We start from the raw sequence: 26,384 nt of genomic DNA on the forward strand, positions 1-26,384 counted from the left end.
TACATGTCTGTGGATGTAATTAACCTTTTGTTTGTAAAATAATGAACAATTAATGTATACAATAAGAAGTAGCACGAGATTTTATAACTCTTTATATGTAACTGGTTGCAGCAGATTATAATTCAGAGTAAAATTAAAGGTTGTCAATGTGAATAATAGTAGTCTCACATGACATACATAGTCTTAATCAAAATGCAAGAGAAATCTGTATTGATTCTAAAATGTACCACAATATTAAAGTTACTTCAGATTAATTATTCACTTTATTTACAAAAATAAGATTTCATTTACAACATACAATTTAGCTTAGGCACTCATATCACAATATTATCACATTCGTGGACTCAAGAAATGAAGCCTTTGAACGTCACAACATTTCTTCACCTTGGAATATTTTTAAATAAGCAGATCACTGATCTGATGGAGACCCATACTGTAGGCTATGATTTATCTGAAACAGTCACACGTCATAAATATTAAAAATATGGCTTGCCTCTTAGACAGAGAAGAAATAATAAATGTATAAATTACTACAATATAAATATGTAGAAAGGAGCAAAATATAAACAGAGATGTGAAACGATGGTGTGCACAGATTTCCCTTTATATGCAAAAGGGGGGCACAAAGTGGAAGATGGAATTTCTATGTTGGAAAAATTGCTGCATTCTTACTTTTATGGAAAATATGAATTTGACGGACTATTACGTGATATTAAGGCCTTCAATAATTTCTTTCCATGCTAGCACAAAAGACAAAACAACATTCATCTGAACTCACAAAATTCGAAAAGAGATGAGAAAGTAGATAATGTTAGGCCCCTTCACGAATATGAAAGATGGATTTCAATCTACTGTACTTCCTTTGGAGAGTTCATATTAAGAGGAAGATAATTGGTTTTGAGAAAAACAAGTAGGAAAACATTTTTATTTTGAAGAGTATGCTAGTTGTAAACTTTTTTGATCTTTTATTTATGAGATTTTCAAATGAGAAATACGAATTTTATTTGTTTCATGATGTGTTGATGTCCTGTGCATATGTAGACTTCCATGGTCATTGTCATCTTCAGTAAAATTGTTCCAGAGATGTGACCACATAATCATGTAATGTATAGTTCAATGTTTTGACCATTTACAATAGTGGCTAAAATGACAGTGCGGTCAACAACCTAGAAAAGTTTTATTGAAGGCAAACACAACTCAACTTAAAATACAAATTACGAGAATGAAAATAACATTTGAACAACAGCAGCAGCTGCAGATGGGAAATGGGCACGGAAAGGGATGGCGTCTACAGTATGCCACTAATAGATAAAAGCTGTTTCCAGAATGAATTTGTCACTTTCAAATGAAGAACACAGTAAAGAAACTGCAGGGTAGTTATAACTACGCTTTCCCTACTTGAACCGGTGTAGAGGCAAACTATTTATCATACAGATACCTAACCTCACAGGAATAACATTCAGACTGTGCACTGCAGGATTTGTGTTGTTAATAGTGTAGGTGTCATGACTTGCTGCTAAGCAATGCTACTGGCACAGTGACATAGGGGGAACTCTGAACCCAAGGATCAAGGATACGCCATGTGAACAGCACACGTTACTGTGATCTCCTTCACCAACATGTAATCCCTGCTCTTGAGCAGAGAGGTGTTTTGGACCCAACTGTTTTTATGGATGATGGAACTCCTCCTCTCGGAGCTTGGGAGGTAACTGGATTACACTGTAACACATTTGGAGAAAACTAAATCACTTGCTGATCATTCCAAACTGTGTGGCGATCAAGATCATCAGATTTGAACCTGTGTGATTTCTGGCTGGGGGATTACCTTAAGGACAGAGTTTATCATTGGGACATATTCTCAGTTTGAATATAATAAACTTTCTTGAAGTTAAGAAGCTTATGTCTACGAATCAGCACGGTTTTAGAAAGCATTGCTCGTGTGAAATGCACCTTGCCCTTTTCTCACGTAATATACTGAGAACTATGGATGAAGGACACCAGGCAGATTCCATATTTTTAGATTTCTGGAAAGCATTTGACATGGTGACCCATTGCAGGGTGATACGTGAGTGGCTCGAAGACATCTTAAATAATAGAACCCTGTATGTTGTCCTTGATGGCGAGTGTTCATCAGAGTGTCCCAGGGAAGTGTGACAGGACCACTGTTGTCCTCAATATACAAATGATTTGGCGGACAGGGTGGGCAGCAATCTGCGGCTGTTTGCTGATGATGCCATGGTTTACGGTAAGGTGTCAAAGTTGAGTGATTGTAGGAAGATACAAGAGGACTTAGACAAAATTCCCAGTTGGTATGATGAATAGCAGATAGCCCTAAATGTGGGAAAATGTAAGTTAATGCAGGTGAGTAGGAAGAAGAAACGTGTAATGTTTGGATACAGTATTGCTAGTGTCCTGCTTGACACTAGCCATGTTGTTTAAATATCTGGGCATAGCACTGTGAAGTGGAACACGCTTGTGGAAACTGTGGTAGGGAAGGTAAATGATTGACTTCGGTTATTTGGGAGAATTTCAGGAAACAGTTGTTCACATGTAAAGGGGACCGCATATAGGATGCTGGTGCAACCTATTCTTGACTACTGCTTGAGTGTTTGGGATCCATACCAGCTTGGATTGCAGGAAGACATCAAAGAAATTCAGAGCAGACTGCTATTTGTTATTCATAAGTTCGAACAATGTGTAAGTATTACAGAGATGCTTTGGGAACTTAAATGGGAATCCCTAGAGGGAAGGTGAGGTTCTTTTTGAGAAACAATATTGAGAAAATTTGGAGAACTGGCACTTGAAGCTGACTGCCCTGAACAATTCTACTGCTGCCAACATACATCGTGAGTAAGGACCAGTCGTTTTTCCCTCACTCTACTTGTGAGTGGAACAAGAGGGGAAATGACAAGTAGTGGTACACGGTACCCTCCACCACGCACCTTATGGTGGCTTCCGGAGTATCAATGAAGCTGTAGATGTACATTAAAAGATTGAAGATAAGCATAATGAGAGAGGTAGCCAACATCACACCCGAGATATTTCGGTCAGCAGTAGAGCAATCTCCAGTGTGGTTTCAGGCTGTCATGGATGCAGATGGTCACTACACTGAACAACATTTGTAACCTGAAACGTAAATAGGGTACAGAATTAACAAATGTTATATTCTCATGTGGAAATTAAAATGTTTCTTTCAATGGTGTATTCGTTGTTTGTCTTCTACATGTTCTTACAAATGTTTCCACAAAGTTTCATTGTCCTACAATTACTCGTTTTTTTGGGGGACCTCTGCAGTGGCGAAAGTTTAATTATAACCCCTCTTTATATATAAGAGCTTGTACTGGAACTGACTTTGAACTTGCACCCTTGTGCTACATGGACAATGCTCTCACAGGCTGACCTATTCAAGTGCATTTCAGAGCCTTACTAAAAGCTCCAATCTGTCATGACGTCTCTTGGGCATGGTGCTTTCTTTCTTACTCTGCTGGAGCAGCACCTCTGAGAGGAAGGATACGATGCAGATTTTTAATTTGTCAAGAAAGTGCCTCAATCATTCATAAGCCAATGTGCTTCAAGTTGAGATGGCAATAACACAGAAACAGAAGGCATATTATATTCTCCATTCCAACAGGTGTAATTTAATTATAAATGAGCATCACAATTTTCACTGGCATTGCTCCTCCTAAGGCATAAGGGGCACATTGCAGCATTGGCCGCCAGGTTTGCCGGATCTAATGGTATGCGATTTATTTTTGTGCGGCTTTCTGAAAGACTGTCTTGGTGCACATCTTCGAACAACTTTCAGTAAAGTGTGACACAACACATCAATAGCAGGAACTCCAGACACTCTTGCAAAAGTATGGGACAAGTTCAACTGTCATCTGGATATTTGTTGTTAAGTCCAGTGGAGGGCACACTGAACCTGTGTGAAAGATAAATGAAAACTCTGGTCCTGACTGTAATTGTCAAAAGTTCCCTGAGGTCATATCTGCACGCACATAAAACAGGTACCTTCAGAAAATTGGACAATTCTTTGAAATTAAAAATTTTGTGTAGTCTTATGTGCAATACCAAATTTTTATCTTCATTCTGTAGAAGAAATAATTTTGTGAAATTTAATGGATTTTTAAAACACATTATATTTTAAAAATTTTTATGATCCTACTTGCTAAGGTCACAACAGTCTTCTCCCTGGTTAGAGGGTTAACTAAATCTTATTCAAATCCTCAGTTACACAACTGGCAAAGAAAATACACTTGAGTATATTTTTCAACATCTATCAACAGGAAAAATCCTTTGGGACTGGGAAAAAAAGCCATAAACACTTTACAAAAGACTGGAAAAGTGACAACAGCTGTACATTCACTGCTACGGAACATCATGAAACTCAGTGGAAGCAGGTAGCAGCAACATCGTAGAAACCGAGAACTCAGTGCAGAGGTCGGAGCAGAGGAAAACACCAAGTGTGGAATGTGGAAATGGAGACATTTCACGCCACCTGTCCCCTTGCAGGGTAAGCTGTTATATCAGACCGCATACCCGGAACGGTTATCGTAAGTGACTTACTGCCAGTTATGACACCCAGTCACCTTCGGGAAGACACCGATACCTTACCAAATACGGTTGTAATGAGAGACTCCAGTGTGATACACTAACGATGCCAACATCGCACAACTGGCAGGGGACATCACATTCCAACGTGATCCAACCACCGGGGCTATAATTTGGGTCTCCTGGGCTCTGGGACTCGAGGGTGACGTGGCCATCACCGCTTCTTGCCATGCTGTGAACCAGCATTATGGGCCTTTCTGTGACACAGTTTAAGCAGCCAGCATGAGCGCCTGCTCAGCAGCCGGGTGCCGATGACATTTGGCCTGGTGGAATTGATGGCTATCCATTGTATACATTAATAATTAAGTAGCACTGCAGATCATCAATGCCATCATCAATTGTTGGACCTACTGCTTCACCAGCAGCAACTAGCAGTCCACCACCAGTGACCCTGTGCTTCATACAACTGGTGTCAGTACACTGCCGAGATTGAAGATGGAAGACGACTGAGGTTTGGCGACAGGCGATCTTGTGCTCCATTGCCAATAAGTGCCAAGTTTGAAGAATTCTTCTGGGATCTGTTTTGTTATCACCTATCCTTTGTTACCTTGCATCGGTTTGGGTGTATATGTGAACTAGTGGTTAATAAGCATTATGGATACGGAAAGGGCGGCGAAGGAAGTTTAAGTGCAAAACCCAATACAGCACCAAACTGACCATAGCACACTTACAAATGGAGCAGAGTCAATTAAGGTAGGAGAAATGGGAAAGGCAACTTCCTACTTTACCTGTGGGAAGAATATATTGGTATTCTTGGATAATCTGCATATGGCTGCCTCCTTAGAGGATTGGAGTGAAGATCAATTATTAAGCGTGGCCAAGCTTAAACTAACAGATTATTTGATATGCCATGAGCAATTATGGAAGGTTTAATCTTTTGACACACTCTGGATGGGCTAACTGATAGGTATAGGAGGAAGAATATGGCCAGGTATTATCATGAACAACTCAACGAATTATGTCAGAAAAAGTTTGCTGATCGCCTTTGTAAAATCAATGTTAATATGTATGAACTTACAAACAATGCTGTTCTATAAGAAATAAGGGGGAGAGCACCACATATACCATACACAAATTGGGGTGGCCATCATTAAAACAAAGACTTTTTCGCTGTGGCAGGACCTTCTCGTGAAATTTCAATCACCAACTTTCTCCTCAGAGTGAGAAAATATTTTGTTGGCACCCACCTACATAAGGAGAAATGATCATCACAGTAAAATAAGAGAAATCAGAGCTCACACAGAAAGATTTAAATGTTTATTTTTGACACAGCTCACACAGAAAGATTTAAGTGTTTATTTTTGACACAATCTATTCAAGACTGGAACGGTAGATAAGTAGCTTAGAGGTGGTTTGATGAAACGTCTGCAGGCACTTAATTGTGAATTGCTGACTAATCATGTAGATATTGATGCTGAAGCAGCATTCTTGAGGAGTTATATGTTGATATTTCCTGGAAGATATGAAAATGGAGTTGCCAAAAACATTGAATGAAATAGTGAAGATTGCAGCAGTATTTGCAGAAATAGATGAAACTGCGAGCAAAAGAAAGGAAGGTTGTATTTAACACGGACATTAAGTGTTTCAGGGTGGCTGCACACGTCATATGAAAGGAACTTTAGGACCCAGAATTCACAAGAGAATGGGATGAACCATGGACCTTGCCGTTGGTGGGGAGGCTTGCGAGCTTCAGCGATACAGATGGTCGTACCGTAAGTGCAACCACAACGGAGGGGTATCTGTTGAGAGGCCAGACAACCGTGTGGTTCCTGAAGAGGGGCAGCAGCCTTTTCAGTAGTTGCAGGGGCAACAGTCTGGATGATTGACTGATCTGGCCTTGTAACACTAACCAAAACGGCCTTGCTGTGTTGGTACTGCGAACGGCTGAAAGCAAGAGGAAACTACAGCCGTAATTTTTCCCGAGGGCATGCAGCTTTACTGTATGGATAAATGATGATGGTGTCCTCTTGGGTAAAATATTCCGGAGGTAAAATAGTCTCCCATTCGGATCTCCGGGTGGGGACTATGCAAGAGGACGTCGTTATCAGGAGAAAGAAAACTGGTATTCTACGGATCGGAGCGTGGAATGTCAGATCCCTTAATCGGGCAGGTAGGTTAGAAAATTTAAAAAGGAAAATGGATATGTTAAAGTTAGATATAGTGGGAATTAGTGAAGTTCGGTGGCAGGAGGAACAAGACTTTTGCTCAGGTGAATACAGGGTTATAAATACAAAATCAAATAGGGGTAATGCAGGAGTAGGTTTAATAACTGAAGCTAAATTAAAATAATAAAATAGAATAATCAATAATGAGAGCGACGGGCGATGTACTTGAGGACAATATTATGGAAATGGAAGAGGATGTAGATGAAGATGAAATGGGAGATACGATACTGCGTGAAGAGTTTGACAGAGCACTGAAAGACCTGAGTCGAAACAAGGCCCCGGGAGTAGACAACATTCCATTACAACTACTGACAGCCTTGGGAGAGCCAGTCCTGACAAAACTCTACCATCTGGTGAGCAAGATGTATGAGACATGCGAAATACCCTCAGACTTCTAGAAGAATATAATAATTCCAATCCCAAAGAAAGCAGGTGTTGACAGATGTGAAAATTATTGAACTATCAGTTTCATAAGTCACAGCTGCAAAATACTAACGTGAATTCTTTACAGACGAATGGAAAAACTGGTAGAAGCCAACCTTGGGGAAGATCAGTTTGGATTCCATAGAAATGTTGGAGCACGTGAGGCAATACTGACCTTACGACTTATCTTAGAAGAAAGATTAAGGAAAGGCAAACCTACATACTCTCTTTCAAATTCTGAAGGTGGCAGGGGTAAAATACACAGGGAGCGAAAGGCTATTTACAATTTGTACAGAAACCAGATGGCAGTTATGAGTCGAGGGGCATGAAAGGGAAGCAGTGGTTGGGAAGGGAGTGAGACAGGGTTGTAGCCTCTCCCCGATGTTATTCAATCTGTATATTGAACAAGCAGTAAAGGAAACAAAAGAAAAATTCGGAGTAGGTATTAAAATCCAGGGAGAAGAAATAAAAACTTTGAGGTTCGCCGATGACATTGTAATTCTGTCAGAGACAGCAAAGGACTTGGAAGAGCAGCTGAACGGAATGTACAGTGTCTTGAAAGGAAGATATAAGATGAACATCAAAAAAAGCAAAACGAGGATAATGGAATGTAGTTGAATTAAGTTGGGTGATGCTGAGGGAATTAGATTAGGAAATGAGACACTTAAAGTAGTAAATGAGTTTTGCTATTTGGGGAGCAAAATAACTGATGAATGTCGAAGTAGAGAGGATATAAAATGTAGCCTGGCAATGGCAAGGAAAGCGTTTCTGAGGAAGAGAAATTTGTTAACATTGAGTATAGATTTAAGTGTCAGGAAGTCGTTTCTGAAAGTATTTGTATGGAATGTAGACATGTATGGAAGTGAAACATTGGACGATAAATAGTTTGGACAAGAAGAGAATAGAAGCTTTCGAAATGTGGTGCTACAGAAGAATGCTGAAGATTAGATGGATAGATAACACAACTAATGAGGAGGTATTGAATAGAATTAGGGAGAAGAGAAATTTGTGGCACAACTTGACTAGAAGAAGGGACCGGTTGGTAGGACATGTTCTGAGGCATCAAGGGATCACAAATTTAGCATTGGAGGCCAGCATGGAGGGTAAAAATTGTAGAGGGAGACCAAGAGATGAATACACTAAGCAGATTCAGAAGGATGTAGGTTGCAGTAAGTACTGGGAGATGAAGAAGCTTGCACAGGATAGAGTAGTATGGAGTGCTGCATCAAACCAGTCTCAGGACTGAAGACAACAACAACAACAACAATGGGATGCAGCCTCAAAAGAGATAGCATAACCAACTGTTAAACAAAACAGAAGGAGCTGTGACCACTGAGCAATGCTCCCAGTAATGGTTAGAAAGGGGCACTCTGACAGTGCTTAAGTAATAAGTTAGGTAAAGTTCTGTTGGATAGAGCATCTCAGGTGTCTTTTGCATGTATGGGTACTTGGATAATTTGTATTAAGTCCACCACACTGGGCTTTATGCAATATAGGTGGTTAGATGGCGATCATGTGGATTCTCTCAGGTCAATGATAATGAGTTTCTGAGTGGGGTTGTAACTTCCGGATGGATGTTGATGTTCTTCCTAGGGTCTCCAGTGGCAACAATGTCATACTCAGGTTGGATTTCCTAGCTGCATATCATGCAAAAGTTGACTCAGAAGCTGCATAAACTGTGTACAAGTTCCCTTAGAGTCAATTTGTGGCATGACTAGACGTTGATCTGGACTGATGTGGAAGCTCATATGCCACTAAATTCATTGCATACTGTTGATCCCTTGTCAGAAAATGAGGAAATGGATAAAATTTAAGTTTTGCACGATGTAGCTTGTCCTACATTCAAGAAATTAAAGGACATAAAGTAGTACCAATAAGTACTGATAATTTCAGCCCTGAGGTCACAAAACTTCCATACTTAGAAATAGTGGATGAGGATGAATTGGAAAGGGAATTCACACCCCACTGTGCAGCACCAGTCACTCTGTCAATTTGAATGCACTGAAGAGAAAAATAGCACATTTACACGAAAAGAGAGGGAGAGCATGGAAAAGCTGTTACAGGAATACATAGATATATTTAACTCTTCTGGACCTTCGCCTGCCACACCAATTTGGCAGCACCATATTCCATGAGGGAACAAAGGACATATCTATAGAAAACCATACCAGGTTCCACATGATGTAGACTGTTATGACATAATTCATTAATCAACAGCTGAGGGATGGCATCATAGAACCTAGTATTATTCCGTGACTGGCATCTGTGGTCACTGTACCAAAAAAGTCACCAGATTGTAGGAAAGGATATAGATTCTGTTGCGACTACCATTTCTCGAATGAGAAAACAACTTCAGATATGTATCCTATGTCTGACATAAATGATACCCTAGATTATCAAACAATGGAAAATCCAGGATTTACATACCCTAGATTATCTGGGACAATGTCAGTACTTCACAACTGTGGGCCAGTAACATGCGAATGTGTACAGCCTGAGTAGTCACAAAATTCGCTCTGTGGAATGAGGTGGTGTTGATACTGACATTTAGAGGCAAGCACAGAGTCATGGCTCAGACTATCACTGATTTGCAAGGCAGCCACAGTCCGGATATCATCAATTAGAGATGGCACCTGAAGATTGTCCAAAAACTACCTCCCCTCCCCCCCCCCCCCCCCAACTATCTGGACTTCATTAGAATCAGTGCATGCCTTTCAGACTAAAGAATGCGCCAGAGACTTTTCAGAGGCTTTTGAATGGAGTACTGCAAGGTTTAAAGCCAAAATAATGTCTCATATATTCGGATGATGTAACTGTATTTGCTAAAGACATTACGGAACATCTTTCATACTTGGAGAAGTTTTTGACTGATTATGTTCAGCAAGACTGACACTTAGTTTAGAGAAATGCCATTTCATTTGGTCTGAAATTCATTATTTAGTGCACATCACTTGACACAATGGCGTTTGCACTGAAGGCTGTCTGGTGGAAGCTATGAAAAATTTTCCAACACCTACTTCACTTAAAAAATTAGTCGTATCTCCACTTGGTGAACGCCTAGCAAAATTCGTTCTGCACTTAACGGAAGCTGCAAGACTACTAACACAATTATTGCAAAAGGAGGTTAAATTTCAATGGTCTGAAAACTGTGAAGCGGGTTTTCAAAACTTAAAAGACTTATTCACTTCAAGTCTGGTTCTTGTTTTCCCCGATTTTCAAAAACAGTTCACATTATCCTGTGATTCAAGCAATTTTGCTCCTGGCTGCATTCTGAGACAGGAAATTGACGGTCACGAGCATTCCACAGCATATACATCTAGGCAATTAAATTCAGCTGAGAAAAACTATTCAACAATGGAGAAGGAAATGCTCACACTCACAATCGGTATAAAATATTTCAGACGTTACTTGTGTGGCAGACATTTCAAGATGGTTATAGGTCACTGATTGTACAGCACTTCAATGGCTACAAGGTGGGCTTTACATCTCAGCAAATTTTATTATGAAATGATACATCATCCGGGCTGATAACACAAAAATTCGAACTTGCTGACTCGCAAAATTTGTGTTGTGAATGCGCAGTTGTTGATGTTGACATTTGGAGGCAAACACAGTCATGACCCAGATTGTCAACGATTCACAAGGCAGCTTCAGTTAGCACAGAAAACAGTCTCCTTTACATGCAAACAAGATGTGGGTTAAGTGGTAGTACCAGCTGAGTTGTTAATTGAAGTACTGAGGCGTGACCACGACTCAAGTCTGTCCGGTCACTTGGGACGTAGGGCAGTTGAATGAAAAGTAGCGCAGGCCTACTGATGTGAAGCAGAAACAAGATACTGAGTGTCATGTCAAGAACTGCATTCCATACACCCAAAGAGCAGATCAAAGCCACTGAAAGATTGCATTATGACTACCTGAAGGCGAAATACCTTTTCAAATGCTTGGGACTGATGTGTGCAAGCCATCTGCCTGGACATCATTGGGAAACAGGAATGTGCTCAAATTATCAATCATTTGTCATGTTTTATAACTACAATATCCGTGCCTAATCAACAGGCAGAAACGATGCCTCACACATTGGCGAATCAATGGTCGTTGAAGTATGGCACACTTGAAACAATAATAACTGAGGAAGGGACAAATTAAATCGCCGATCTAATGAAATATTTGTGCCATTTACTGCATATTAAGAAGTTACAGACCAGTGCATTGCACCAACAGGAGAATGACTGCACTTAGAAGGTTCACAGAACTATAAGTAAAATGTTAAGTTATTATGTTAATTCACAGCACACTGTCCACTTCCTTTTGTAATGGGGGTGAACAATTCAGAAGTCCATCAGAGCATCGGGCTATCCCCTTACAACGTTATTTTTGGTCGAAAGATGCTTTCGCCCATTGACTTTATCAAGCTGTCCCAATGGAGCATGTTTCGCAAGTAAAAGATTTTTCAAAACATTTTCAAATGTTTTGGTGATAGGTACGCAAATGAACACAAAAACTTTAGAGTAGTAGGAGAGGGCTCATAACAAAAAAGCAGTATTACCAAAATATCAATGGGTCATATTAACCAACCCTTATGCACCTAAAGAGAAGATAACGAAATTTGTGTTGTGTTATCAGAGGCCATTAAATTTTTTGGTTATTGAGATGCTGTTACCAGTAGATGTAAAGCTACAGCTTCTAAATCATATCAAGACTGTTCACATCAGTAGTGTCCACCCTTTTTGAGGTGTCATAGATCCACTATCTCTTCCATTGGCAACTTCCACCGAAGGGAAAGGGGGAGTATCTGAGATTAGAAGAAGAAAAAACAGTTCTCTAACCTGATGCATCACTACGCATCACTGAGAGCTGGAACAGTATGCTAACACTTTCCTTTCCCTTACCGAATGGAATGGTTTGACCCTGGAGGAAGGTAAGGCAGTTCCAGCACCAGGTATCGAGCTAGGGATGGCAAGGAAAAGGAGTATAAGATGTTCACACTAATGGGTCTGCTGAGCTGGTGCAGGGATGACAGAAGCACTGAGGTACATCCTATGATGGGAGGAGTCTTATTTATACGACATGAGACATAATCATGTCAGACCATCAGAGGACATTAAAACTAGATATCAATATGTAGGCAGTAAAAACCAAAATCAGGTGGCTGGAGGGTACCTTTGATAAGCTACAAGCTATCATAGGCTACAAGACAAGAGTTTGGAGACGACCATGGAGAGTACTAATAACTACAATCAGCTTTTAGTCAACTACACAGTCAGCTTCACCAGACCACAGAGGTAGTCCCATAGGTACAACAAAGGAGGTGTTAGATAGAGGCAGTTGGTTGCATAGTAAAAACTGTCTTTGGTACAGCCAATTCAGAGCACACAGAAAAGATCAACAACACCTCGTGACAGCTGCAAGCTGATGAAGATGCTAACCAGACTGAAACAGACTTGCATATCACCTGGCTCGCCAGCCTAAAGAATGAAGTGGTAAATAACACCAGACAATGGAATCCTTAGCAACAACACCACTGACCCATGTACAATCTGCAGCAGATGCCACAAACCACAACCTAGGTATACTGAGGGACCACCAAGACAATGTAGATACACAATTAGCAATTGCCAGGCTGCTCTGCACCCTCTCAGATAGTATCATCGACACTCGCATAGAAATTACTGCACAGCAAGAAGCGCTGCTACACACAGCTCGGGGGCATGTAACACCCATACTACGAGGGTTGACTGAAAAGTAATGCCTCCACCTTCGTAACTCTTCAACAGTTGGCAGCATTGGTATGCAGCAGTTACTAGCTTGTTCCGTAGCCTCTTCTCTACAGCTCCAGTTGGCAAGAAGCCTTAGCATTGAATGGTTTTGTTGTTACAGTGTAAAGTACGGAACCTTGTGCAGATGGTCGGTCAATGCTATTTAAGCAACGTGCAGTCACTGAATTCTTGACAGCAGAATGTTACGCCAAAGGAGATTCATCAGAGAATGAAAGCAGTTTATGGTGATTGTGTTGATGTGAGTACTGTGCATCATTGGGTGAGTAAGTTTATAAAGATAATGAGGCGGGAACATCTGACCTGAATGACAAACAAAGAGTTGGACGTCCTGTGACAGCAACCACCAAGTTTCACAACCAAAAGTCGACAGATTGATTCAGGAAGATCGTCATATCTCTCAGAGAGAAATTGCAAGCACAATGGGCATTTCACAAGACCGTGTGGGTCACGTTATTGCTTTGCTTGGCTATCGGAAGATCTGTGCACGATGGGTAACCCGGATGCTGACTTCTGAAATGAAAGCGCATAGACTTGAAATTTGCCAGGAACTCCTCTCGCTGTATGAGAATGAAGGTGATGCCTTTCTCCATTCAATTGTGACAGGAGATGAAACGTGGCTACACTATTATGACCTGGAGACGAAACGTCAATCTATGGAATATCAAAACAAAGACTAGCCCCAGGGAAAGAAATTCAAGACGCAGCCCTCCGCTGGAAAAATCATGGCCACAGTGTTCTGGGACGCAGATGGTGTTATCCATGTTGATTTCCTTGATCGTGGAACAACAATAAATTCATAGTGTTACATCACAACGCTGCAAACTGTGAAACGGCGGCTAACAAGGATCCAAAAGGAAAAGGGAAATGTTTTTCTGCAGCACGACAGTGCCAAACCACACACTTCACATGCCATCACAGGAGAACTTCAGAGATTGAATCTGCCCACTATACGGCATCCTCCATACACCCCAGATTTAGCACCGTCTGACTTCCATCTGTTCCCGACAATGAAAGCCCATCTCCGGGGACATTATTATGCTTCTGATGAAGACATTGAGAGAACTGTGAGACTGGGGTTGCGGAAACAGAGAGTCGACTTCTTCCGTGACGGCTCAAGAAAACTCGTTTGTTGTTGACAGAAATATATCGAATCGGCTGGTGATTATGTGGAAAGGTGAATATTGGTAATTAAAGATCACATTCTAAGGATTATTTCTGCATTTGATTAATTAAAATATTCCCATCCAAACGCAATTAATGAAGGCGGAGGCATTACTTTTCATTCAACCCTCGTAGTACCACATGAGCAGTTCCTAGCAGGGTTATGAACTCTTCTATAACATGGAAACCAAGGTCAGCATAACAGAAGGTGCATACTTACAAAGGAGGTGTATGTGGTCAAATGGTTGAAATGTGCTGTTCTCAGCAATTTTGTTTCCATCATTTTATTAGGTGGCAATCCCAGGCATAGAGCCATTTAAAGGCAATGATGTGCTCCAAAAAGGATGCCACTTACGGCATTGGAGAGTTCACCTGCAATCTCTAATAGCCTTGGCAATGTCTATGGTCTGCCTAGGTACAGTCTTCCAACAGAGGAATCTTGAAAAATAGGGAACTGCTAAGTCGGCTGTCAACAGAATGACTGCTGTTGCATTCTGGACAGCTGTGTCAGTACCTCCGCCTAGTGGGGAGCTAAGAATGACAATGGAGGTGACAGCATCCCAGTCGGCATTGCTGAGAGCCTGTCTGGGCAGGCGCCCAGGGGAGTGACACTAAGGGACAGGAAGATCGGGAATGGTCACTACCATACATCTACATCTACATGGATACTCTGCAAATCACATTTAAGTGCCTGGCAGAGGGTTCATTGAACCACCTTCACAATTCTCTATTATTCCAATCTTGTATAGCGCGCAGAAAGAACGAACACCTATTTCTTTCTGTACGAGATCTGATTTCCCTTATTTTTATCGTAATGATCGTTTCTCCCTCTGTAGGTCGGTGTCAACAAATGCCTTTCTTATAATGACATCCAGCCCAAAATCCTGTATCATTTCTGTGACACTCTCTCCCATATTTCACGATAATACAAAACATGCTGCTCTTCTTTGAACTTTTTTGATGTGCTCTGTCAGTCCTATCTGGTAAGGATCCCACACTGTGCAGCAGTATTATAAAAGAGGACGGACAAGCATAGTGTAGGCAGCCTCCTTAGTAGATCTGTTACATTTTCTAAGTGTCCTGCCAATAAAATGCAGTCTCTGGTTAGCGTTCCCCACAACATTTTCTATGTGTTCCTTCCAATTTATGTTGTTCGTAATTGTAATACCTACGTATTTAGTTGAATTTACAGCTTTTAGATTGGACTGATTTATCGTGTAACCGAAGTTTAATGAATTCCTTTTAGCACTCATGTGGATGACCTCACACTTATTATTTAGGGTCAACTGCCAAGTTTTGCACCATTCAGATATCTTTTCTAAATCATTTTGCAATTTGTTTTGATCTTCTGATGACTTTATTAGTCGATAAACGGCAGCATCATCTGCAAACAACCAAAGACGGTTGCTCAGATTGTCTCCCAAATTGTTTCCATAAATAAGGAATAGAAAAGGGCCTATAACACTACCTTGCGGAACGCCAGAAATCACTTCTGTTTTACTCGATGATTTTCCGTCAATTACTATGAACTGTGACCTCTCTGACAGGAAATCACAAATCCAGTCAGATAACTGAGACGACATTCCATAAGCATGCAATTTCACTACAAGCCGCTTGTGTGGTACATTGTCAAAAGCCTTCCGGAAATCGAGAAATACGGAATCAATCTGAAATCCCTTGCCAATAGCACTCAACACTTCATGTGAATAAAGAGCTCGTTGTGTTTCACAGGAACAATGTTTTCTAAACCCATGTTGACTGTGTGTTAATAGGCAGTTTTCTTCGAGGTAATTCATGATGTTTGAACACAATATATGTTCTAAAATCCTGCTGCATATTGACATTAACAATATGGGCCTGTAATTTAGTGGATTACTCCTACTATCTTTCTTGAATACTGGTGTGACCTGTGCAACTTTCCGGTCTTTGGGTATGGATCTTTCGTTGAGCGAACGGTTGTATATGACTGTTAAGTATGGAGCTAATGCAGCAGCATACTCTGAAAGGAACCTAATTGATATACAGTCTGGACCAGAACACTTGCTTTTACTAAGTGATTTAAGTTGATTCACTACTCCGAGGATATTTACTTCTACGTTACTCATGTTGGCAGCTGTTCTCGATTCGAATTCTCGATTATTTAGTTCGTCTTCTTTTGTGAAGGCATTTTGGTAGGCTGTGTTTAGTAACTCTGCTTTGGCAGCACTGTCTTTGATAGTACCTCCATTGCTATTGCACAGAGAAGGTACTGACTGTTTCTTGCCGGTAACATACTTCACATACGACCAGAATCTCTTTGGATTTTCTGCCAGGTTTTGAGACAAAGTTTCGTTGTGAAAACTGTTGTAAGCATCTCGCATTGAAGTCCACGTTAAATTTCGAGCTTCTGTAAAAGATCGCCAATCTCGGGGATTTTGCATCTGTTTAAATTTGGCATGTTTGTTTCATTGTTTCTGCAACAGTGTTCGCTAACCAGTTTTGTGTACCAAGGAGGATCAGCTCCGTCGTTTGTTAATTTATTTGGTATAAATCTCTCAATTGCTGCCGATACTATTTGTTTGAATTCAAGCCACATCTGGACTACACTTATATTATTAATTTGGAATGAGTGGAGATTATCTCTCAGGAAGGCGTCAAGTAAATTTTTATCTGCTTTTTTGAATAGGTATATTTTACACTTATATTTGGAATCATTGTGGACTCTACAATGGATGTATTTGAGAAAACCAGGGCTACAAATAGAAATATCAATGGCTGAGTAAATTCCTTGTGCCACAATGAAGTGTATGGGAGCACCAGTATTCAAGAAAATAAGGATGAGACCTGCCAGCAAGTTTTCTGCAACCAGATAGTGTCTGAAGGAGCTACAGTTTGCTGGTCGTATGGCTTTGAGATGTTCCTCAGTTCCTGAAACTATTTTGGGGATGCCCTCCCATTCATCTAAACCATCTAAGGAGAAGAAAAATAAAAAGAAGTCTTCCAAGATGAAGGAGATTCCAGTGGCCCCCATGCCACCAGATCCCATATGTTCCGCTTATATGGCTGAGGCTGCCTCAGCTCACGCTGCAATCCCAATGGCACCTGAGGCTCCAGATCACACCACACAATGTATCTCAGAACTTACATGGGTTGATACCATAACCACTCAATTTGTGGCAGCATAGGGCATATAGGGCATAAACTGACTCCTTGGTCCCTTCACATCCTCACAGTATACCGACTGCATGCTTCTCCAATGGAATTGCAGTGGCTTTTTCCGCCACTTGGCTGAGCTACAACATCTCTTAAGCTGTTCCTCTGCTTTCTGCACTATCCATAATGTTTATCTCCCTCCTGAAGGTGAAGTGTCTCAGAACATATTGTCTGCATTGGTTGCCCCTCCCCCTCCTTTCCTAATTTTGGGTGATTTCAATGGCCATAGTCTTCTATGGGTCAGAACTGTGATCCACTGTTGTCACAGACGAGGGGAGGAGCACAAGGAACATTCACCTGCAACAGTCATCCACAGTCCCTACAGACTGGGCTGGTATCGCAACATGAAGACATGTGCCCAAATTTCATACATTGCACAGCACGAGGGGTGAGAGGGGGTGGAGGGAGGAGGAAGGAAATGTTTGGTTTCTCATCACATTGGAATATTATCACCTTGACCTTTCCCAGCAACAAATCGCCTTCAAAGGCCACGATGAAGGCCCCAGAAGCGATCCTATTCTCCTTTTGTCCCCTACGAACACAAAGGACAAAGTGTACACCCCATTACTCCAAGTTAGCATGTAGCTCATCATCAGACTGCAAGAAGATGTCACGATGGAAAATGATGTCTTGAATCATATTTAGACTACTGGAGGAAGTGATAGTCACTGGAATGTCACCCAATTTGTCACAAGCGAGCAATGCTCACGATTGGGCAAGGGATGCCACTCTTCAGTTTGGGTATGGCTGTAATTTCCACCAACTTTTCCTCTATATTCACTACAAAGAACAAAGGCCTTGTGGGGGGAGGGGCAATCCTCATCCGTCCTTGTACAAACCAGGTACTGGTGGGAATATTTCTCTGTTTGTCGCTTGTACCTCTGGTCGTCTTCCAGCATAGCCAGGGAAGAAAACATCCTGGGGTCATTTCTCTCTGTGTTGAATGACTTCTTTCCTTCTGAAGAGACTGCTGGCACCATATGACCACCACTGGGAGAAAGCTTTATCTGCTTCATATACAAGTCATTTGTCATGGTGCCACTCACTACAAACAGGTTCTGTCCCTGGGGGTGTCACTCAGCCTCAGCAACAGCTACCTGGCCAGTAATCTGTTGCTCGAAGTCCCCATGCCCCAGTCATGACAGGCACGTGCTCCATAGTGTGATACTTGCATGGTCAGGGAGCTATCACTGTGCATGTACTTCATTACCCCCCTCCCCTACACTGGCTGACCTTCCCTGCACAATCTGCACTACTGAAAAATTATTTGGAAGAGTGGTGGCAGATCAGACCCAACAATGAAGACCATGTATTTATTAATGAAAAGGTGTAGAGTGTGCTGGAAGTGAAATGGAAAACTAGGTTCCTCAATCACGTTCCAGGTCCAAGACGGGTCTGCATCAAGAAAACTTCTGACGGAAAGGCACACAGGGAAATGGATAGTGGAAGCATAGGCTTGCAGCACACAGAGGGAAGTATGCTTGCAAAAACTGAGGCTCCGTGAGAGTCAAGCAAATACTCACAAATTAATTGTAGGCCTCTTCAGGAAAACCATAAAAGGGAGGAAATTGTAGAAATCCAAGAATTAGGAGTGAAAAGGATGCCCAGCATGCTGATGGTCAAAAAAGGCCTTCACAGACAGGCACTATCCCCCAGGCCTAGCTCACAAACAGATTTCCTATGCAATTTCCTCTCATACCTCCAACCCTTCCTCCACCACCCCCAAGAACCAGTCACAGAGGAGTGCCCCGTTCATCACCCAGTACCACCTCAGTGGAACAACTGAAACACATCCTTCGCCAGTATTCTGATTATCTATCATTGTGCCCTGAAATGAGGAACATCCTACCCTAGGTCCTTCCCATCCATCCTACAGTGGTATTTCATTGCCCACCCAACAACATCATAGCCCATCCCTATGCCACTCCCAAACCCAACCCCTTGCCACAAGGATCATATCCCTGTGGAAAACCGAGGTGCAAGACCTGCTCAATCCACCGACCCAGCACTACTTATTCCAGTCCTGCCATAGGTTTATCCTATCTCATCAGGGGCTGGGCCATCTGTGAAAGCAACTATGTCATTTATCAGTACTGCTGCAATCATTGTACAGCTTTTTATACTGGTATGACTACCAACCATCTGTCCATCGGGATGAACGGTCACTGCCAAGCTGTAGCCAAGAGCAAAGTAGACCACGCTGTGGCAAAACATGCAGTTGAACATAACATGCTCGACTTCAATGGCTGCTTCACTACCCGAGCCATCTGGATCCTCCCCTCCACTATCAGCTTCTCCGGACTGTGCTGATGGGAGTCATCCTTACAACACATTCTCTGCTCCTGTAATTATCCTGGCCTGAACCTACACCAACATACTGACCCCCACCGCCCATCAAACAGTTTACACCCCTTCTGCTCTATCATCTTGTCCCCAATCTCGTCTCCCATCCTTTTTGTTTGCTTAACACATCTGACCATCTTTTCCCGCTCCTCTTCTTTTTCGCTCTTTTTTTCCCCAACTTCCTGCCCCAGTACCTCCTGACACTGTGCCTGTTGGCATTCTACTCCCCAGACAGTGTTCCTCTCTACCCCCTTCCCTGCCACCTAAAGACTGCTGCTTCCATCCCATGTGATAGTTGTATTCTGACCCAGGCTGCTGGAGTTGGCAGTCTTATGCATGAGGTGTGTTTGCTTATGTTTCTGTTTTGCTGATGAAGGCTGTGGCCAAAAGCTTTTAATTGTACCTGCCTGCAACTTCATGTACTCCTTTATGATAAGTAGCAATTTATCTTTTCCTACAGTGTTAAATTAGATTTCACATCTACAGCAGGGATATGTTTACTTCAATGCTATAATTATATTAAATTTGCTTTCTTCACTCTGAAGTATACAATGAAAACTGGTGGTCATCATATTAATGGGTGCTATAATGATACTTGATTTGTTTACTTTATATAGAAATAGACATTGTACATCATGAAATAGGATAAGATAAAATCACAGTCTTGAAAATTAAATCCAAAGCAAACTGATATTAATGTGTAAGTGAAAAAAGAAAAATAATGTTTCATACCTCAGTACGGCCTCAGTATTGCCTCAACCTGGTCCCTTAGATCTTTTCTGCGGGCTTTCTCTAATGCTTTCAGTAATTTTTTCTCCATGCCATCAGGATTATTTTCTTGGAACATGGCCAAACACTAGAATAAAGAAAACTCAGTTATATAATTGGTTTTGCTACCTGAAGCTCGTTACAGCTACAGAAAAAAAGAGAGAACCAAGAACTACATACGGCATACACCCTTTCCTTAAGATTATTGGGGTATCTTGCTTCAATCTCGTTCATTTTGCCTTCTCTCAGGCCCAACTGACGGGCTAGATCTTTCCACTTTCTTCCAATTTCTTCACTCACTAACTCCAACACTGTAAATGAAAACATTTCATGTATTAGTATTAGTGTTATGGCATGAAGTCAGTGCCGGCACACCAGTCAGGAATGACAGGGAAGAGAAGGCTTTGAGAAGAGATCAGCCAATTGCACACCGACCTACCAACCGACCTCCCTTCAAGATGACAAAGCGACAGCAGTGGCCCATATGTGAAGGACATTAGCACCACACACCCAACTGGTGACAGCCCACTTCAATAGCAGCTTCAAGATTAGAGACCTCGATAGTAGCGTCAACGTTAGTGACTTAGTTAGCACTCTCTATGTAGCACAGACTTGTGGTTGTCTATTCTGAAGAAGACTGATTATTTTGTATGTCGCCCTTTGCTTGCAACACACATCAAAGTTAAGTATTGTAATTGTCTTGTTTGTAATAAAACTCATTAATACGAGTTGCTTGATTGTTTGTCTAGTGAACCGAGTAAGCAGGATTCCTAGACACAACAATTAGTATTAGTATTAGTAGAAGAAGAAGAAGTTGTCATCATAGAAGAGTGGTGTAAATATGTCTTTGCCATCAAAATATAGGATGTATAAAATTGAATTATTTAGGAATAAAGGAGATAACTGGCCAAAAGGCAGAAGCGCTGCGTCACTGATAGATACACAAACGAAAGGTACAGAGCTTGGCTACCTTTCAGAATGTGCACTTCCTTTTTCAATGGGGGAGGGAGGGGGGGCTGGAGCAAGTGGGATTTCAAAAGAATTAAGTGGGAAACTGATCATTGCCCACAGATTAATTGACACTCGGTAAGGGAGAACAAGAATCAAACCAGAGCTTCATAAACAAGGCACCTGGTTTCTTTTAAAAAACAATTTTTTTTTTCAAATGAAGCTCTTTGAGGACATCTTATATTTTACTAAGTTAATATATGTATTGTTATACATGTAAACCCCACTGAAGGCAGATTAAATAATTTAAACATTTGTGAATACCTTTTTGTACACCCATATCAAACAGGTACAACATATGTACATAGAGATAGAAGTGTCTTCAGGAAAATAATAAAAAGAAAACCAAGCAATTATTAAATGGCCTCTTCCAGGAAAATCATGAAAATAAATCTGTCTTAACAAATTGATAACATTTCAACAAAAATGTTACAAGCATTTTCTCCTGATACAGCTATTGTGCAAATCATCATCACTTTCACATGGTATTTTTCCAGAAAGATTGAAGAATTTCTTTGTTTGGCCCCTTTTTAAAAAGAATATTAGAACAGAAATCAAGAATATTGAAATTTCCTTTCAAAAAGTAATGTACTTTTTAGTAGTAGAGAATAACTACAAATATTAAGTTTTTAAGTCTATCAAAATATGATTTCCAGACGCTCACTTACAACAGTGCCATCCATAATTTCACTGAGCATGTATCAAAATGTTTAAATGAGGAAATTTCACCCACAGATTTTTTTAATAATCTAAAATTATACAGTCATTTTTGAGAATTAAAACATCCTTCTGGACAAACATCAATTTTATAGCTTCCAGGGTACGAGTAACTAGCTCAATCATTTTTCACTGGTAGGAAGCAGAGAGTTACGCATAACAGCCAAGGTAGTATTCAAGCGAAATCATTTTCTGACTGAGTACAGATCGTACAGATCAATAATGGTGTTTCACATGGTTCAAAATTGGGTCTATTCCTATTCCTGCTGTATGTAGATGACATCCCAACTTATACCGTAAACCAGAGGAGTTCTGCCTATCAAGTGCAGTACAGATGCAATTTAAGAAATGATTTTTCAAATTTTCTGACAAAATAGTTTTCCACAAATGGCCTAACCTGTCATTCTAAAAAATTTTAAACTTGATTAATAAAAAAACAGAGAATAGTTACAATGTTGGTTGTAATATATATAAAACCAAAATTCATTCAATTGTGCACAAGGCAACATACAATATCATAAACAACAGAGCATATGAAAGGAAATAAGTACAACTGAATGTTAAGAATTCCTGGTCATGCATATTGATAAGAGCTTGCACTTAAATTGTATATTATATTCCATTCTCACATCAGTGCATAGTGCTGTGAAATGTGGAAAAAGCCGCAAATTGGCGTTCATAAGAAGAAGAACAACACCAAAAATGCAACAGGAGCGTAATATGTAATAAATTGTCCACGCAACCTGCCACTGATGATGCCTTGCAGAAAATAAAGGCGAAACACGTATGGCACTAAAAATGTGTTATATCCAGTTGCTGTCAGACGGTCCATAAGTAAAAATTATCAATATACCGTAATATTCGTGCAGTCAATTCCTTAAAGCACTAAACACACTAACAACAGTCTCACAAGGCATTTGCTTGTTTATGAAATTTGTTTTTAAATACTGGTCACAATAATAACATTACCAATACTAAGTAGTTCTCACTCCTGGGGTTAAAACTTAGGGGTGGTCAATGTATAAAACTCTGACATATGCAGATGAAACATCAGTGATTGGCTATATACATCGACCATATCCTCTCAGCCCTGGAGTTTTAACTGAAATAGTAGCTTTAGAAATGACATTACAGCACCATAAGCTACTGTTTAATTTACTCTTTAATGCATGACTGGTTTTAGTGAAAACCAATGTCCAGCACAATTGCTGTTGTGGTCTTCAGTCTGAAGACTGGTCTGATGCAGTTCTCCATGCTACTCTACCCCATGCAAGCCTCTTCTGAACAGCTACTGCAACCTACTTCCATTTGAACCTGCTTGCTGTCTTCACCTCCTGATCTCCCTCTACAATTTTTACCTCCCACACTTCTCCCCAATACTAAACTGGTGATTGCCTAATGTCTCAGAATGCGTCCTTTCAACATGTAATGGGACACACTCCTCTAACATTAACTTTCTTTATAGAAACAGCCGATACCAGGAATATTTTTGAATCTTGTGTAGGTGAACATTATCTCAGCTGTGACTCTTCAAGCTTTCTCGGTGGATCCGTGCACAACGTGATCCGGTGGCAAATGCGTATGATTATTAATCATGCAATCTGTTGCTAATTATTAAATTTACTTCTGGATTCATTTCCAAATTAATGATATAACTTGGTGAAGATTCTTCTTTTGTCAAGAAAGTTTGTAAACTCTTTTCGTTTTGTAAACTCTTTGGAATGTCTTAGTACTGCAGAATGCGTTAGTAGTAGTGGGCATGCCTCTGATGGAAACAGACGTGTTTTTAATTTTGGCAATAATAATGTAATTTTGGTTTTATGAAAATAGAGATTGCGAAGTCAGTGTGATATAGAAGACTGGGATACAATTAAAAAAAAGTCATAGAAACAGAAGGTACTTCATCAATTATTATGTCAACTGGAACCCACAAAGTCAAAACTGTAGCTTCAAGAATCTACCCCCAGATGTACTGCAGCCAACAACGAGAAAATGAAGATAAGTAAAAATTTTTTTTTTGTACATCCTACACTTCTTGAAGCTTTTCAAACTAATGAAGAGACTGAAAATTTACTGGTGATGTGTGGGAGGGTAAGATTACAAACCGATACCTTCTTTTCGTCAAGTTGTGCCCCAAATTTCTTTCTCCCCTACTTTATTCACTACCTCCTCATCAGTTCCACGATCTACCCACCTAATCTTCAGCATTCTTCTGGAGGACCACATTTCAAAAGTTTATGTTCTCTTCACGTCTGAACTGCTTATTGCTCACATTTCACTTCCACGCAAGGCTACACTACACGCAAATACCCTCGTAAAATAATTCCTTATGCTTAAATTTGTATTTAATGTTAACAAACTTCTCTTCTACAGAAATGCTTTTCTTTCAATTGCCAGTCTACTGTTTAAGCTCACCAGGCAAAAAATTGGGCACCCCAATTTGAACACACAGATAAATCAACTGCACACACACTGTCTCTTTGTTAGCATAAGGAAGTAGCAATCAATGAGACATTTATGTTTCAAGCAGACACTGTACGAAAATGTGGCTAAATATAAGGATGTGAAAGTGCCAAAAAAGGGCAATCATGTTTGGTCACGCCTATGGCCATACGGTGTGGGAAGTTGCTGGATTTGTAGGTTTTCATGGTCAACTGTTCAATGTATCTACAAGCAGTGGTTCCATACACATGGCCACAAAACAGGATGTCAGAACTGTGGCTGGAAAAAGACTGGAGACATGTTTCACAGCTTGTGAATCAAACTGCTTCCAAACCTGACAGATATTGCTTCAGGCAATGAATGAAGGTTGATCCCAACCTGCAACCAAAATAACATTGCGATGGGAATTGCACACAATCAACATCTGGAGTCGGTGACCTCACGAGAGGCCATTGCTCACATTGGCACATAAAGCTGTGGGACTTCAATGTGCTAAAAACCACAGAGAGTGGAAAGCAGCTGACTGGCGGAACGTAATGTGGTCTGGTGAATTACGTTTTTACCTTTATTCAAATGACGGATGTCGCTGAGTGCACCGGTCAAATGAAGCAATTTCAAAGAGAGTATTCAAGTCAACATTGTCAAAAGCAGTCTCAAAGTCTACAAATACTATAAATGTAACTTTGTCTTTCCTTAACCTGTTTTCTAAGAGAAGTCTTGGGATTAGTACTATCTTGCTTGTTCCTGCATTTCTCCAGAACCTGGCCTGATCTCCCCCACCGTCAGATTCAACCAGTTTTTCCATTCTTCTGTTGCACTTTTCACACTCAATAAAGAATTTTTTGCATGCTACACGGGGCAAGAGTAACACACACTAGGCATTCGAACTTTGTTCTTTACAATGACATTCAGATTTATATGAACCAAAGCACCAAGGTGCAAAGTGCTCCTGACATTAGGTTTTTGTCTTGGTGAAGCAGGACTCATGTCATCATCTGGTCAAGACTTATTTTGGGTGGTTATCAATGCAGCAATTAGAAATTCCTAACACTGTCACTACCCAAACTAACACACTTAGTGTGCCATGACCAAAGACCATTCTGTTGAAAGGATATGTTAAATTCTAACTTTCCTTAAGGAAAGACTCTTTCAGTTTACTGTTATAAAAAAACTGAATTCCACCTGAACAGCCCATGAAGGCCCAGTAGTACCAACTGGCTGCCATGTCATACTCGGCCCACAGGTGTCACTGGATGCGGATATGGAGCGGCATGTGGTCAGCACACGGCTATGGCAAATTGAAAATACCACCAGGATTCTAATTTGCGTTGTTATACTTCATGAGAAACACTTTTACCAATTGAAACACAGTGCTTTTCATGCTACTGTTATGGCCATACAGCTAGGCAGGCTTAAGAAGTAACATGTAAGCTAGTATTCTATGATTATTTTTGGGTATCTTCCTGGTGGTGTTGTTTTACAATGCTTGGTTGTGTACTCGGAGCAAAGGTTCCACAATGGGATGCAGGATGTTTCTGAGCAGGAGGCGATTCAGTCATCACTTACAACTTCGGGGTTAATAGGCTATGATTGACGTATGAAACTTTCTCCTAACACTTCCTCTCCAACTGCGGGAGACATCTTCAGAGGTAAAGTGGCAAACTGCCAGTTTGCTACTTTATCTGTGTAGACGTCTCCCGGAGTTGGAGAGGAAACGTTACGAGAATGTTTTATACATTGACCTTGGCTTATTAGCCTGGATGTTTTAAGCGATGTC

General features: G+C 40.7%; 1 protein-coding gene across 1 annotated transcript in view; it reads right to left on the minus strand.

The window, feature by feature from the left end:
* Window positions 1-244: 244 nt before the first annotated feature.
* LOC126419175 (fas-associated death domain protein) overlaps window positions 245-26,384 on the minus strand; it is a 51,338-nt gene continuing 25,198 nt past the window's right edge. The window contains exons 3-5 of the mRNA XM_050086305.1: window positions 20,621-20,751; window positions 20,405-20,528; window positions 245-451 (exon numbers count right to left, since the gene is read on the minus strand). Of these exons, the coding sequence (XP_049942262.1) occupies window positions 20,406-20,528; window positions 20,621-20,751 (254 nt within the window). The 3' untranslated portion in view covers window positions 245-451; window position 20,405. The remainder of the gene's footprint in view (window positions 452-20,404; window positions 20,529-20,620; window positions 20,752-26,384) is intronic.

Source organism: Schistocerca serialis, chromosome 9 (genome assembly GCF_023864345.2).
Source record: "Schistocerca serialis cubense isolate TAMUIC-IGC-003099 chromosome 9, iqSchSeri2.2, whole genome shotgun sequence".
NCBI classification, from domain to species: domain Eukaryota; kingdom Metazoa; phylum Arthropoda; class Insecta; order Orthoptera; family Acrididae; genus Schistocerca; species Schistocerca serialis.